Source organism: Lemur catta, chromosome 13, assembly GCF_020740605.2.
Source record: "Lemur catta isolate mLemCat1 chromosome 13, mLemCat1.pri, whole genome shotgun sequence".
NCBI lineage: Eukaryota > Metazoa > Chordata > Mammalia > Primates > Lemuridae > Lemur > Lemur catta.
In genome coordinates this window covers 65,081,058-65,095,411 of record NC_059140.1, presented here as the reverse complement: position 1 = coordinate 65,095,411, position 14,354 = coordinate 65,081,058, and the positions used below count along the sequence as shown (strand labels likewise).

General features: G+C 41.4%; 1 protein-coding gene across 3 annotated transcripts in view; it reads left to right on the top strand.

Moving 5' to 3' along the window:
* The first annotated feature begins 499 nt into the window (after nucleotides 1-499).
* Nucleotides 500-14,354, top strand: part of PHF11 (PHD finger protein 11) — a 31,153-nt gene continuing 17,298 nt past the window's right edge. The window contains exons 1-3 of one of the 3 annotated variants that reach the window (XM_045567119.1): nucleotides 500-853; nucleotides 8,320-8,441; nucleotides 13,671-13,778. In XM_045567119.1, the coding sequence (XP_045423075.1) occupies nucleotides 634-853; nucleotides 8,320-8,441; nucleotides 13,671-13,778 (450 nt within the window). In that variant the 5' untranslated portion in view covers nucleotides 500-633. The remainder of the gene's footprint in view (nucleotides 854-8,319; nucleotides 8,442-13,670; nucleotides 13,779-14,354) is intronic. The other 2 variants (XM_045567118.1, XM_045567120.1) reach the window with 2 other exon arrangements.

The window sequence follows — 14,354 nt, the reverse complement described above, 5'->3', positions numbered from 1 at the left end:
GGCTGCTAGGGTCTGCTCATTTCCCGTTTTCCCTCTTTTGCAGCCCCCACACTCTTGCTTCTGTAATCCATTTCATATTTGTCAAGACTAAGTTGTCCTTTTTAATGTTGTTTCTCCCTTCTTTCACCAATATGCATTTCCCTGTTTAGAACCTGCTGAAAGTGCAAGACCTCCAAAGTGCCCCTTTATTTCCTCAGCAAACCACCATTATATGGTTCTTTTCGAGAACAACTTATGTCTTAACTATAATTTAATTATATGCATTTATGTTTTCTACATGTATATTTATTATATGCACTGAAAACCTCATCTTGTATGGTGCTTTGTACCCCATGGGTGCTAAATAAAGGCTTGCTACTGGTAACTGGATTTAGGATTGGTTAATTCAGTGTCGGTTTAAAATATGGTTATGTAGGCCAAACTCAGCGTGATAAAATTTTTAGAACTAACCCTCAGAAGAGGGATCCTTTCTCCAGCTGAGCTGTGGGGGCGTTGTAGGGGCGCCGGGCGCTTTGTTTTTTTAAATCTAAGACCCCGGTCTGGAGAAGTGTGCTTGAGCTTGAGCACCCCTGTCTGCGCACCCATCTAGTTTCTTCTCGCTCCGGACTTGCCCGGGCAAGCTGATGCCTCGCAATGACAGTTCTTTTTCTTAAATACACGGATTTAAGAAACGAAACCCGAAGCAGCCGAGCCACTTCCGGGAACGCGGGCAGAGCGCGCAGCCGTCGGGCCGCCGCCGCCCCCAGCGACTGCGAAGCTATGGCCCAAGCGTCGCCGCGCCGCGCGGAGTGTGTGCGCCCCGCCGGCAGCCCCGAGGCCCAGCCCGCGCGGGACGGGCTCCCTTGCCCCACCGGTGAGTACCGCGCGAGGGCCGGGCCGGAGGCCTGCTTTCCCGCCACGGCCTCGCGGGGGTTCCGACCTGCCGCCGCTCCGGGCCGGCCCCCATCGACGGGCAGCGCTGGACCGACTCGGCCCCGCACTCGCGCGCCAGTCCGCGGCGGGAGGGGCGGGCATGGCTTCGGTGTGTCTCCCGCTGGTGACAGCCCAGGGGTCCTGCCACCTCACTGGAACTGCCGGCATCCCGCAAACCCATGGAAACCCTCCTGGCGCGACTCCACCCGCCCGTGAACCAGTATGGCGGGAGGGGTGCTCTGCTAGGGGGAGGCAGGAGGAGGCCCCCGGGGAGGGGTCTGAGGAAGCAGCCGGGAAAGCTTTCACAGAAGATGTGACTGGAACCCATCTCGCCTCCATCCAGAGGTCCCAGTTCTCCTCTGCCATCTGCTTCAGTGCTTCTGTTGGGGACCTTCCCTTCGTTTGAACGTGTATATGGACTCCTACTGTGAGCCAGGCTGTGGGGATACGGCAGACTGCCGTCAGAGAACCGAATACCAGGTGGTCAGAACCACAGAGGCGCAAATGAGGGACCCCTAACTCCGTCTGTTCAGGGAAAGCTTTTAGGAGAGGATGTCTGATCTTAGTCTTTTTTTTTTTTTTTTGAGACAGAGTCTTGCTCTGTCCCCTGGGCTAGAGTGCAGTGGCATCATCATAGCTCACTACAACCTCAAACTCCTGGGCTTAAGGGATCCCCCTGCCTCCCCAGTAGCTGGGACTACAGGCCCGCACCCCCCCCCCGCGCCTGGCTAATTTTTTCTATTTTTAGTAAAGACAGGGTCTTGCTCTTGCTCAGGTTGGTCTCCAGCTCCTCAGACCAAGTGATCCTCCCTCCCCCCCTCCGCCCCGCCCCTACCTCCCAGAGTGCTAGGATTACAGGCCACCGTGATCTTAGTTTTAAAGGGCAAATCAGCAAAGGTAGAAAGGTTGATAGGATGTTCCAGGAAGAGGATGGGGGGGGGGGACTCACAGGCTCTCCCTAGTGGCTTCTTCCTTCTACATAACCCAGCATCATAGTGTCCTAAAAGATCTTGGTTCTTCTAGCTCATTTATTATTCTAGACTGGAGGAAGCACATGACTCTGTAGTTGAGAGAGTGACACTGGGGACTTTTACATGGATAGGCATATCTTACTACCTGAACTCTTGCTAAGCGTTATTTGAAACTCATTTGGGCAACCTGTTATCCTTTGCCATCTGAACTCAGGAACCAAATGGATTCAGATAGGGAGGGATACTATAGTTGTGTCTTATATTTTAGGGAGAAACCCATCGGTTTCCATCAGTAGCTGAGACCCAAGAACAATGACCATCAGCAGTGCTCCCCAGGGGACCTCTAGGTTTAGCAACCCTGAGGACTCACAGAAACTGACCTGATAACACTACAGGATTTTATTTTTTATATTTTTACCTACAGGATTGTAGAATTCTCAAAAATGAAATTGGTAGCCAAGAAAGGTTCTACAGAATGAAGCTGCAGAAAGTTACAAACCCGAAACATGAGAACTATGACTCATTCAAACAACACAGTGATTCTCTCTGGCAATCTCTACACCCACCTCCACCAGGCAATGGATTGCTAAGGCTATAGACTCTATAAGGGTATCCTTCTCTAAGCTTCTCTACCTAGAGACGGTCTTAAAGCCCACCAGACAAGGGCAGTCCACCCAGGAGACAGAATCTGGGGTAGCCAGAAAGGATGGCCGAGGAACACATTCTGCCACTAATGAAATGAGTGAAACTGAAACTATGAATTTGAAATTAAAAAAAGAAAAAGAAAAAGAAATGAGTGAAACTGAAACTATGAATTTGAAATTAAAAGAAAAAGAAATGAGTAAGACTGATGAATAAGATTCACTAATCCTATAACTTCATTTACCACATTCCAGTAGGATATGGTTATGTTCTAGACTGGTAAACCAGTGCTGGTTTGGAGATTTAGAGATTTCCTCTAAATCATGTTCATTTTTAATAATTTTTATCTTTTTTTTTTTTTTTTTTTTTTTTTTTGAGACAGAGTCTTGTTCTGTTGCCCAGGCTAGAGTGAGTGCCGTGGCATCAGCCTAGCTCACAGCAACCTCAAACTCCTGGGCTCAGGTGATCCTCCTGTCTCAGCCTTCCTAGTAGCTGGGACTCCAGGCACTCGCCACTGCGCCCAGCTAATTTTTTTTTTTCTATTTTTAGTAGAGAGTGTGTGGGTATCCTTTCCAGTGAGGAAAACAAGAGTTTTCTCTGGGACATATTCAGTTTGAGAAAATTCCAGACATGGAAGAAGTTGGTTATAGCAATCTGGAGTTTGGGGAGGAAGTCAGGATGGAACTTCATCTCTTGTGCCTCCTCATCTTACAGCCCATCTATGTACTAATTGAATGAAATATTCATTTCATATGGTTGGCACATAGGATGTTTTGTGGCTTGATGCCTTTGTTCATGTCATCTTCTTCCTGGAAAGGAGTTTTTTTGGGTTTTTTGGGGATTTTTTTGTTCTTTTTGAGACAAGGTCTCTCTCTGTCACCCAGGCTGGAGTGCAGTGGTGCAATCATAGCTCACTGCAACCTTGAACTCCTGGACTCAAGGGATCCTCCTGCCTCAGCCTCTTGAGTAGCTGGGACAATAGGCGTGCGCCACCATACCCAGATAATTTTCTACTTTTGTAGAGACAGGTTCTCAGTATATTGCTCAGGCTGGTCTCAAACTCCTGGCCTCAAGGAATCCTCCTGCCTTGGCCTCCCAGAGTGCTAGGATTATAGGTTTGAGCCACCATGCCCAGCCTGAAAAGGAGATTTTAAACAAGTAGCTAACCGTTATAAAATAAGTTAGATCTCATCTCATATTTTATAATAAAATAAATTCCATATTAATATTTCCATTTTTAAAATAAATTAAAATTGTAGAAGAAAATAGAGGTAAATGTTTTCTAAGTGTGTCCCTCCTCACCCAGGAATAGAAACCATAAAATAAACGATGGTTGTAATTTCATCAAATAAAACATTTAAACATCTCTATATCAAAGAACATTATAAACAAAGTTAAATGACCAACATATAGGACCAACAAAGGGTTAATACGCTGACTACATAACAAGCTCTTATAAACCAATAAGAAAACAGTGGGTAACTCAATAGAAAAATGGGCTAAGAACATCAGTGCCTTAGAGAAAAGAAATGCAAATGCCACTTTATTTCATATTAAATTCACGTCTACATTATGATCCACTTCTCTCTGCACTTTCCTTTGGCTTCATCATCTAACCTATCCTAGCTGTCCCTTTATGTTTTTAAATCCAGTAGGCTCCCTGGCAGCCTTTCACCTTTGTTTCTCAAATCCTTCTCTAGGTTCTTGTGCACAGCCTCTCCTTTCCAGACTGGCTGGTTTACCATCTCTGCGCAGACCTCAGGGCCTTTTCCCACGTGGCAGGTCCATCTGCAACATCCCTCCCATTCTACACCCCTTTCTCTCATCTCCGCGTTGTACCAGGTCAAGGCCCGTGCCTTTGACAACACTCCTTGCCACAAGGAGCACTTCCTTGGTAGTTGTATTACTTTGTGGCATTTCGTCAGCCTAGCTCACAGCAACCTCAAACTCCTGGGCTTAAGCGATCCTTCTGCCTCAGCCGCCGGAGTAGCTGGGACTACAGGCATGCGCCACCATGCTTGGCTAATTTTTTCTATATATATTTTTAGTTGTCCAGCTAATTTCTTTCTATTTTTAGTAGAGATAGGGTCTTGCTCTTGCTCAGGCTGGTCTCAAACTCCTGACCTCAAGCGATCCTCCCGCCTCAGCCTCCCAGAGTGCTGGGATTACAGGCGTGAGCCACCGTGCCCGGCCTCACATTTCTTTATATCCTCTGCTGTGCTGTTCAGTACAGTAGCCACCCACCACATGTGCCTGTAGAGCACTTAAAATGTGGCTTTTCCAGTGGAGACCGCGCTATAAGCACAAAACACACTGGAGTTCAAAGACTCAGTACAAAGAATAAGTTATAATTTTTACATTGACTAAATGCTGAAGGGATATAGTGTTCTTGGATATATTTGCTTATATAAAGCAAGTATTAAAATTGGTTTCACCTGTTTCTTTTTTTGCTTTTTAATTTTTTTTTTTTTTTTTTTTTTTGAGACAGGGTCACCCAGGTGAGAGAACAATTGATTTGGAGGCGGGATAGTTAGTAGGCAAGGGAACACAGGTGGCACTGAAAGAGCTCAGGTGTTGGAAACAATAGGAACAAAATTAGGGTTATAGATCAGTGAAGACAAAAGCTGTGGGCAAGCTGCAGTGCCTATTGTAGATAGACCTTGCCGACTCCGGCTTGGGGGGAGTCCCGCGGGAGCGGCCTGCGCCCATGGAGGGTAAGAGTGCCCGCAGATGAGCCTGACTTCATCCATCATTACCATAGATTAGCCTTGCAGCTTCCCGGTCCTCCTTTCCCCGCCCATGGGCTTTGAGAGCCACTACAAATCCGGGCCTGAACTAATAAAGTAAAACACTCCCCCGCCCAACTGATGGGAGGAGATAACTTTCCCATTGGCCAGGGGACTGCAATCCAAGAATGAGGAAGTCAGGAGAAAGAAGAGGAGAACCCCAAGGAGACCCCAGGGCCACTGTCTGCTGGGACTTGTTCCTGCTCCTGCCCGCTTTTGGAGTGTATCATCTCTTGCTAATCTTTCTTGACACGCCCCCCGCCACCATGCTTGGAGGTATACTTGCTTGATAAATTTCTTTCACTGCGCTTTACTGCTTTGGTGTTCGGTTTCAATTCTTTGTGTCCGAACACAAGGACCGGGGACAGTCACTCTCTGGTAACAATGTGGTCATAGCTCACTGCAGCCTGGAACTCCTGGGCTCAAGTCATCCTCCCGCCTCAGCCTCCCAAAGCACTGGGATTACAGGCGTGAGCCACCGTGCCTTGCCTCGTTTTTGCTTTTTAAATGAGGCTTCTAAAAATTTTTCATTGACACCTGTAGCTCACATTTGTGGCTTGCTTTATGTTTCTGTTGGACAGCGCTGGTCTAGAGCACCCAGCAGTGACTCGCACGCTCCCAAATCCTGGGTTGTTTGAGATGAATGAAAAAAACAAAAAACAAGCCCATTTCATCTGAGCAGTTTTCACTCTATCTCACTCCTTTTTCTTGGTTGGTGGAGAGCAAGGTGCTACTAATTTGTATCCTCACTAGGCGGGACCCAAATCCAAGAAACAAATTAATTAAACTCATATGAGTGTGAAATAAATGCTAGCTCCAGTGCAGTCTTCTAACTTTGTAAAATGAAAGACCTGATTTAGAAAGAGGAAAACTGAAAGAGAGAGGGAGAAAACGCGAACAAGAGATCTGACTAACAAATGGGACTTTTAGGAACCATTTAAGTAGTTAACCTCATCTAAATTTAAAACTTTTGCCATTAAAGCCTGGGTAGGGTAGTGTAGCATTTTGGAAGGCTGAAGGAAGAGGATAGCTTAAGCCCAGGAATTAGAGACCAGCCTGAGCAACACTGCAAGTCAAAATACAATAGAAAAGTAGAAAAATTAGCTGGGCATGGTGGCTCACACCTGTAGTCCCAACTGCTGGGGAGGGAGGCTAAGGCGGAGGATCCCTTGAGCACAGGAGCTCAAGGTTGCAGTGAGCTATGATGATGCCGCTGCACCATAGCTCGGGCAACACAGAGAGACCCTACCTCAAAAAATAATAATAAATAAAAAATAAAACTTTCATCATTAAATGGCAAAATAAATCTGTTTCAAAACTAAAATTTGAAGATGAAAAATAAAAGCTGTTTTCTACTTCAGAAAGCCAAAGGAATTAAGAAGACGAGCATTTCAGTGGGCAGAAAAATCTTAAATGGATTCTTTTGGCCAAATTAATAGCAAATGAGTTTGAGCAGCTCACCTCTTACTGACAACACCGGTGGAGATCTTCCTAACTGCTGGCTTTTTTCTCCCTCTCTTTGCCTCTTTCCTTTTCTTCTTAGTTCTCCTTCCCTTGGGTTTCTTTCCTGTCTTCCATTCCTCTCCTTTAAAAAAAAACAAACCTATTTCCTACCTTTGTTAGAGTAGGTAGTCAGCAGGGGAGTAGTATGAGCAGGGGAGGAAGGTGGGGCACTTGCTCCTTTCGAGTTTCTCTCTTTCTTGGGCGTGTACTCTCGCATCTGCACGAGCCTGTCCTAAGCCTGTCCCCTTTCATTCAATAAACTCGCCACTATCACTGGGTTGTGTGCACATCCTGAAATTCCTTTCTGTGACATTAGCAAGAACCTTTACACTGGTGACACCTTCATATATCTTTCTTGCCTAACTAATCAAGACATTGAATTACATTACTCATTTACTTCTTTAATTCTCCTAGAATTTATTTTTAATATAATATGGCATGGGAATCTAACTTTTTTTTTTTACAAACAGTTAACAAGAACACTATTTCTTGAATACACCATTGTTTTCTGCTTGATTTGTATTGACAGTAACGATGATTATTATTGAGAACTGGATATGGGCAAGGCAATGTTTTGGGAGCTTTGCCTATATTTAAATTCCTGGTTATTATTAACAGAAGAAAACAAACTCTGTAAAGTAATTTAAAGAGGTTTATTCTGAGCCAATATGAATGACCATGGGAGGGGTGGGGAGGGACACACACCCAAGAAGCCTTGAGTGAGTGGTCCCAAGGTGGTCAGATGACAGTTTGGTTTCATACATTTCAGGGAGGCAGGAGTTACAGACAAAGACATACATCAGTACATGGAAGGTATACATTCGTTCGGCCCCAAAGGGCGGGCTATCTTGAAGTGAGGAGTGGGGAGGTGCTTACAAGCCTTAGGTGGATTTAGAGATTCTTTAATTTGCAACTGGTTAAAGGAATAAAGCTTTGTCTAAAAACTTGGAGTTAGCAGAAGAGATGACTGGGTCAAAATGACCTGTTTAACAATGTAGATGGCCTTCAGGTTTAACCCTTAACTGGCATTGCTTTAGGCCTTGTTTATAATTTGGTCTCTTATTGCCACAAAGAGTCTGTTTTGTCAGTCTTATGATCTCTATTTTAACATTAATGCTGGTCAGTTGTGTCTCAACTCCAAAAGGGAGGGCTTGTGAGGCATGTCCAACCTCCCTTCCTTCCAGTCGTGGCCAGGAACTCAATTTTAAGGTTTTTTTGGGGTCTCCTTGGCCACGAGGGGGTCCATTCAGTCAGTGAGGCGCTTAGGATTTTATTTTTAGTTTACATTGTGTTTCTTGAATACAGGTTTTCCTCACTCTTAGGCATTTTTATGATTCATTAATTTTTTTATTAGCCCATTAGAAAACAAAGTTGATTTTCTACTTGTATCCTTGATTTTTTTGTCTATCTGGAAATTGAGAATTTTCTACTTTAAGACTGGAGGAGAAGTTAGTGAGACCAAGAAATTCCACTTGTCCGTTTCTCACCAGGAATGTCACTTATAGGTGTCTTTCAGGTTGCAGAAAAGATGGAAAAAAGGGCGTGTGCACTCTGCCCCAAAGATGTCGAGTATAGTGTCCTGTACTTTGCACAAGCAGAGAATATAGCTGCTCATGAAAATTGTTTGGTAAGTTACTCGAAAACTTACTTGAAAGTACGTAAGTACTTCTAGGGTAGAACATACCAGAATAGATAAATGGTGCTTTGAATACAAAGAATAACAAGTTAACCATGGTTTGAGCTTTTAAGTGAGGATTTGGGGAGCTTATTTTTCTAACTTTGAACTGTTTCAGACCTTATCATTTTAGGATTACTTTTAATTTTATTTATAACTGGTCAAACACACAAAGAAAAAGAATTATGGTGAAGAAACTTCTTTAAAAATATTTTAATGAAATATTTCATATATAACAGACAGCCATAGACCTTCTAGTCAGATATAATTTCTATCAAACTCTACAGATTTTTGAGATTTATCCACGTTGGTGAACATAGCTCTAAGTTTTTCATTTTAAATATAGTGTTTCATTTCATGACTATAACACCATTTAAATATTCTTCTGTGAGTGGACATTTTTTCCAGTATTTTCTTTTCTATGACTAACAAGTTGTCATGAACATTCTTGTCTAGGTCTCCTTATATATGTGAGAACTTCTCTGGTCTAGGGTATAGTTAAGAGCAGAATTGCTAGGGCCCAGGGAGGGGGCATTTTGCACTTCACTAAATTTGCCAAATTGTTCTCCAAAGAGATTATACTAACTTTGACTTCCACCATTGTTTCAGAGTATGTTTCTCTTCATCCTTGCCAACATTTGATATTATGAGATTTTAATTTTTTCCTCTCTCATAGGTGTGAAACAGTATCTTATTTTCATTTGCATTTCCCTGGCTCCTGGTGGGATTGCATATCATTTGATGTGCTTATGCACCGTTTGGTTTCTGCTTCTGAGAATGGTGTGTTCATGGGCTTTACTTTATCTTTGAGACTTTTTTTTTTTTTTGCTTATATGTATTTATTTATATAGAAATAGATCCTAATGCTTTATTACGTATCTTGGCTTTTAATTATACTTATCGTGTTTTCTGTCAGACAGACGTTTATACTGTAGTTAAATTCATTATTATTTTCTTTTATAATTTGGGGTTTTTTCCCCCTAAGAAATTCTTTTCTGTACTAAGATTCTACCTTTTCCCCCCCCCAAGTTTTAAAATTTTGCTTTTCTCATTTAGTTTCTTAACCCAACTGGAATTTTACTATTGTAAAGTAGAAATCTAATTTTATTTTACCACATGGTTAACAACTTTCCACAGCTCTATTTATTGAATAATCTATCCCTTCCTTTGGATTTGTAGTTATAATTACTAAGGATTTGTAATAACAATAATGATAGCTATTATTATTATTTGGTGTTCACTGTGTGCAAGGTAATGTTCTGGGAGCCTTACCTACATTAAACTATTAATCCTCACAGCAACCCTAACAAGTAGGTACTGTTACTATTCTCAAACTAAAGATGAAACAAACCACTGATGCATGGAGAGACCTTTCCCAAGGTCCCATGGCTAGTAAGTGACTGAGCAAGGATCCTCACCCGGGTAGTCTAGTTCTAGAACCCTCAAGCTTTAGATCTAAAGTGCTGGTAATATCATATGTCATGTGCATGTGGATCTGTTTCTGGTTTTCTGTCCCTGTGCTGGTATAACACTGTCTTAATTACAGTCAGCTCTCCACATCTGCTGATTCAGCCAACCGCAGATCGAAAATATTTGGGGAAAAAAACACACTAAAAAATAACAATACAACAATTTTTAAATCACAATTAATTTTTTAAAAAATATAAACAATTTACGTAGCATTTACATTGCATTAGATAAGTAATCTAGAGATGATTTAATGTACAGATGCTCCTCGACTTAGGATGAAGTTATGTCCCCATAAACCCATTGTAAATTGAAAATACCATAAATTGAAAATGCATTTAATATACCTAACTTACCAAACATCATAGCTTAGCCTCGCCTACCTTAAACATGCCCAAAACACTTACATTAGCCTACAGTTGGATAAAAATCATCTAACACAAAGCCTCTTTTAATAATAAAGTGTTGAATATCGCATGTAATTTATTGAATACTGTCCTGAAAGTGAAAAACAGAATGGTTGTATGAGTGCTTGAAGTATGGTTTCCGCAGATTTTTCCACCACTGTAAAGTCAAAAAAAATCCCAAGTTGAACCATTGTATATTGGGGACCGTCTGTGTACAGGGGGAGGTGTGTAGGTTATATGCAAATATTATGCTATTTTATATGTAAGGGACTCTGAGCACTGGATTTTGGCAGGGGTTCCTGGATCCAGTCCCCCAAAGATACTGAAGGACAACTACGCTATGGCTTTAGAATAAGCCTTGGTTATTGTTTTGGTGCTTTGAATTTTGGGATCAGTTTTTCAGATTTCACAAAAATTCCATTTAATTTGTAGATCAATTGGAAAAAATAGACACCCTCATGATATGTGAGTCAATATTTTTTTTTTTCTTTATAGAGGTCTAGAACTTTGGGTTAGGCCTGCTGGGTTTGTTTTTTGTTCTTTTCTATTACTTTTTTCTAATACCTTTTTAAATGAGCTATTATCTATGTATTTAAACTCTGTTGATTTTTATTTATCTCATCCAGCAACCTTCCCAAATCTTATTAGTTCTAAAAGTCTCTAGGTGTATCTGGATATTGTATTTGGACAATTCTCATCTGTGAATAAAGGCAATTTTATTTATTTACCTTTAATTTTGGGGCCTCTTAATTTCTTTTCCTTGTTTTATTGCATTTCTAAAACATTCTATCATAGTGGTGATTAGAAGCAGTTAAAGTAGGGAGCCCTGTCTTGTTTCAGATATCAATGGGATGCTTCTAAGGTCTTACCAATAAATTTCTGTATGCTTTAGGTTTTTAATGATTTCATTTTATTAAAATAAGGGAGTTACCTTTTATCTCTAGTTTGCTAAAAATTAGAGTATTGAATATTATGAAATGCTTGTTCTGCATCTATTGAAATGATCTTCTGGGTTCTTTGTCCTTCTGTGGCTGCAAACAGGGCTGGATGCTTTATTTCATTTTACTTTTTATGTTCATAATTTGATAGTTTTTTAAAATCTCAAACTTACAGAAAAGTTGCACATATAGTGCAAAGAATTTTCTTTTTTTCTGACCAGAACCATTTTAAATTAAATGATTTGTCATCTCTCCTGAATACTTTGTATTTTATACATACAAAGACATGCTCTTACATAATCACAAAATAACCATCACAATTAGGAAATTAATATTATTACATTACTACCACCTAATCTTCAAACCACTCCAGTTTCACCTGTTGTGCTAATAACATCCTTTATAACAAACGATTCCAGTTCATGGGTTGCATTTAGTTTTCATATCTCAGGTTTTTCCCCTTTTTAATGTTAGTAATGTGTGAGATACTTATATTTTTTTCTGCTGTTAAACCATTCTAAAATTAACACTGTTTGATCATGATATTTTATTCCAGTGTACTTCTGATGTTGATTTGCTACTATTTTTAGCTAATTTTATTGGTATAATTTGCATAAAACAAAATAGACCCATTTTAAGTGTCCAGTTTGAAAAGTTTTGAGACATGTACGCACCCATGTAACCACGACTGCAATCAAGCTATAGAACATTGCCATTACCTCAGAAGGTTCCCTCATGCCTTTTGCCATTAATCCTTCCTACCCCAAGTCCCTAGATTGGCCTTATCAGGCTGAGCGTGGTAGCACATGCCTGTAGTTCCAGCTGCTCAAGAGGCTGAGGCAGGAGGATCACTTGAGCCCAGGAGTTTGAGACTGCAGTGAGCTATGATGATGCCACTGCACTCCAGCTTGAGCAACAGAGTGAGACTCTGTCTAAAAAAAAAAAAAAAAAATTAGTCTTTCTTTTCTCAAATTTCATATGAAAGGAATCCTGCAATATGTACTCTTTTCTGTCTGGCTTCGTTTCTCAGCACAATGTTTTAGAGATTCGTCCATGTTGTTGCCTATATGTGTGTATTTCGTTCCTTTTATTTCTTCATGGTATTCAATTGAATGGGTATATCACAATTTTTCTATTCACCTTTGATAGACGTGTTATTTCCAGTTTAGGGCTATTATGATAAAATCTGCTATGAATATATGTTTTTGAGTCTTTGTGTGGACATAGGCTTTTATTTCTCTTGGGTGCATACCTAGAAGTACAATTGCTAGGTCATGAAGTAAGTATATAGTAACTTTAAAGTTGATTGTGTCATTTTATACTTCTGCCAAAAATATGGCAGAGTTTCATTTGCTCCACATCCTCAACAACACTTGGTATTTTCAGTCTTTTTATTTTTGGCCAGTCTAGCAGGTATATGTTGGTATCTCGTGTCTTAGTTTGCCTGAGGGTTGATGATATTGAGCGTCTTGTTGTGTATTTATTTGCCATTCATAAACCTTCTGTTATGAAGTGTCTGTTCAAATTTTTTGCCCACTTTTAATTGAATTGCTTGTCTTATTATTGAGCTGTAAGTTTTTTCTATATTCTGATAGAAGTCTTTTGTCAGATATATGTATTGTGAATATTTTCTCCCAATCCCTGGCTTGCCTTTCTTTCTTAGTGATGGCTTTCAAAGAGCAAACAATTTTTATTGTGAAGTCCAACTTATTAGCTTTTTCTTTATGGTTTCTGCTTTGATAAGAAATTTTTGCCTGTACCAATGTCAGAAAAATTTTCTCTTTCATGCCCTTTGTTATCTGAATTATGTGTAACATTGATCTTTAATTCAGAAGGGAGGTTGGATTCTTTTGGTTTCAAGTAGCCCACAGAAACTTGAGCAGGCCTAGATATAAAAGGAGGTTTGGAATAAGGTTGTGGGGCATTTCGTGGCTCCTAAAGGCAGGCATGTAGGTGGGTCTAGGAAACAGGAGCTGGAAAGCCATCAGGAACCCAGAATGGCCTCTCTCTAGCCCTTGTTTTTGCTTTTCTTTCTTTGCAGACTGACTTACTCTGACCCTGTGGCTTTGGCTGTTGCTCAGAGCCTACTCCACATTTTCAGGACAGGAAATCAGATTGGCCCAATGTGGCATCAGGGTCCAGTTAGCCACTAGGGGTCAGGATTACAGAGTATGAAACATGCCTGGAGAATAGGGTCACTCCCAAAGAAGTGGGGTGGCTTGTGGTCTGCTCATCCACCCCAAAAGGTGGTCACTGTTCTACCCTCAATCCATCTTCCACCCTGGTGAGAACTTTTTGGTATGACTTTCTGACTTGTGGCTTTCAGTATTACTTTAGTGCATACTTTGGGTTTTTTCCCCAATCTGCAGCTGTATTCTTCAGCACTAGTGGAAAGTGAGGATCATGATGCACGGAATCTTGACAGGAACTTTGATGTGGAATCAGTAAAGAAAGAAATCCACAGAGGAAGGAGACTGGTGAGTGTCAATGATTTTATTACTCCTACAGGATGAACAGCCCCCTGGGGATGAATTCGAAAGAAAGTCTATTTGATTGATAAACCAGGCATAGAGAAGCGTCTTGGAGAGCTGAAAGAAGTAGGACCCATATTGGAAACTTAGATTCAACTGAAAATTTAATATTTTAAAATAAACTACCACACTCTTCATCAGTAAAGTAGTTAAGAGTTAGGATGCTTTTGGCTGTAAGTAGAGAAAACCCCAACTCAAACAGGCTTTAACAAAGAGGATGCTTATTTTCTCACTTACCGAGGGAAAACATCTACTTCAAAGTTGCTTGCTTCAGTGGCTCCATGATGTCATCAGGGGCCCAGGTTCTCCCTCTCTGCCCTCCTGTCCCCAGCGTCAGCTGGTCCCCTTGTGGTCACAGGGCGGCTGCAGGCAGAAACTAGAGCACCAGGCTTTCTTTCTCACATTTAGTGGAACAGAAAGTTCACCCCCACGCGTGGAACCAGAGCCCTTCGGAAAGTTTAATCAGGTTGCACCCCTCTTTCTGCACCAGTTGGTGGGGGTGACCGTAACTAATCAGGATCT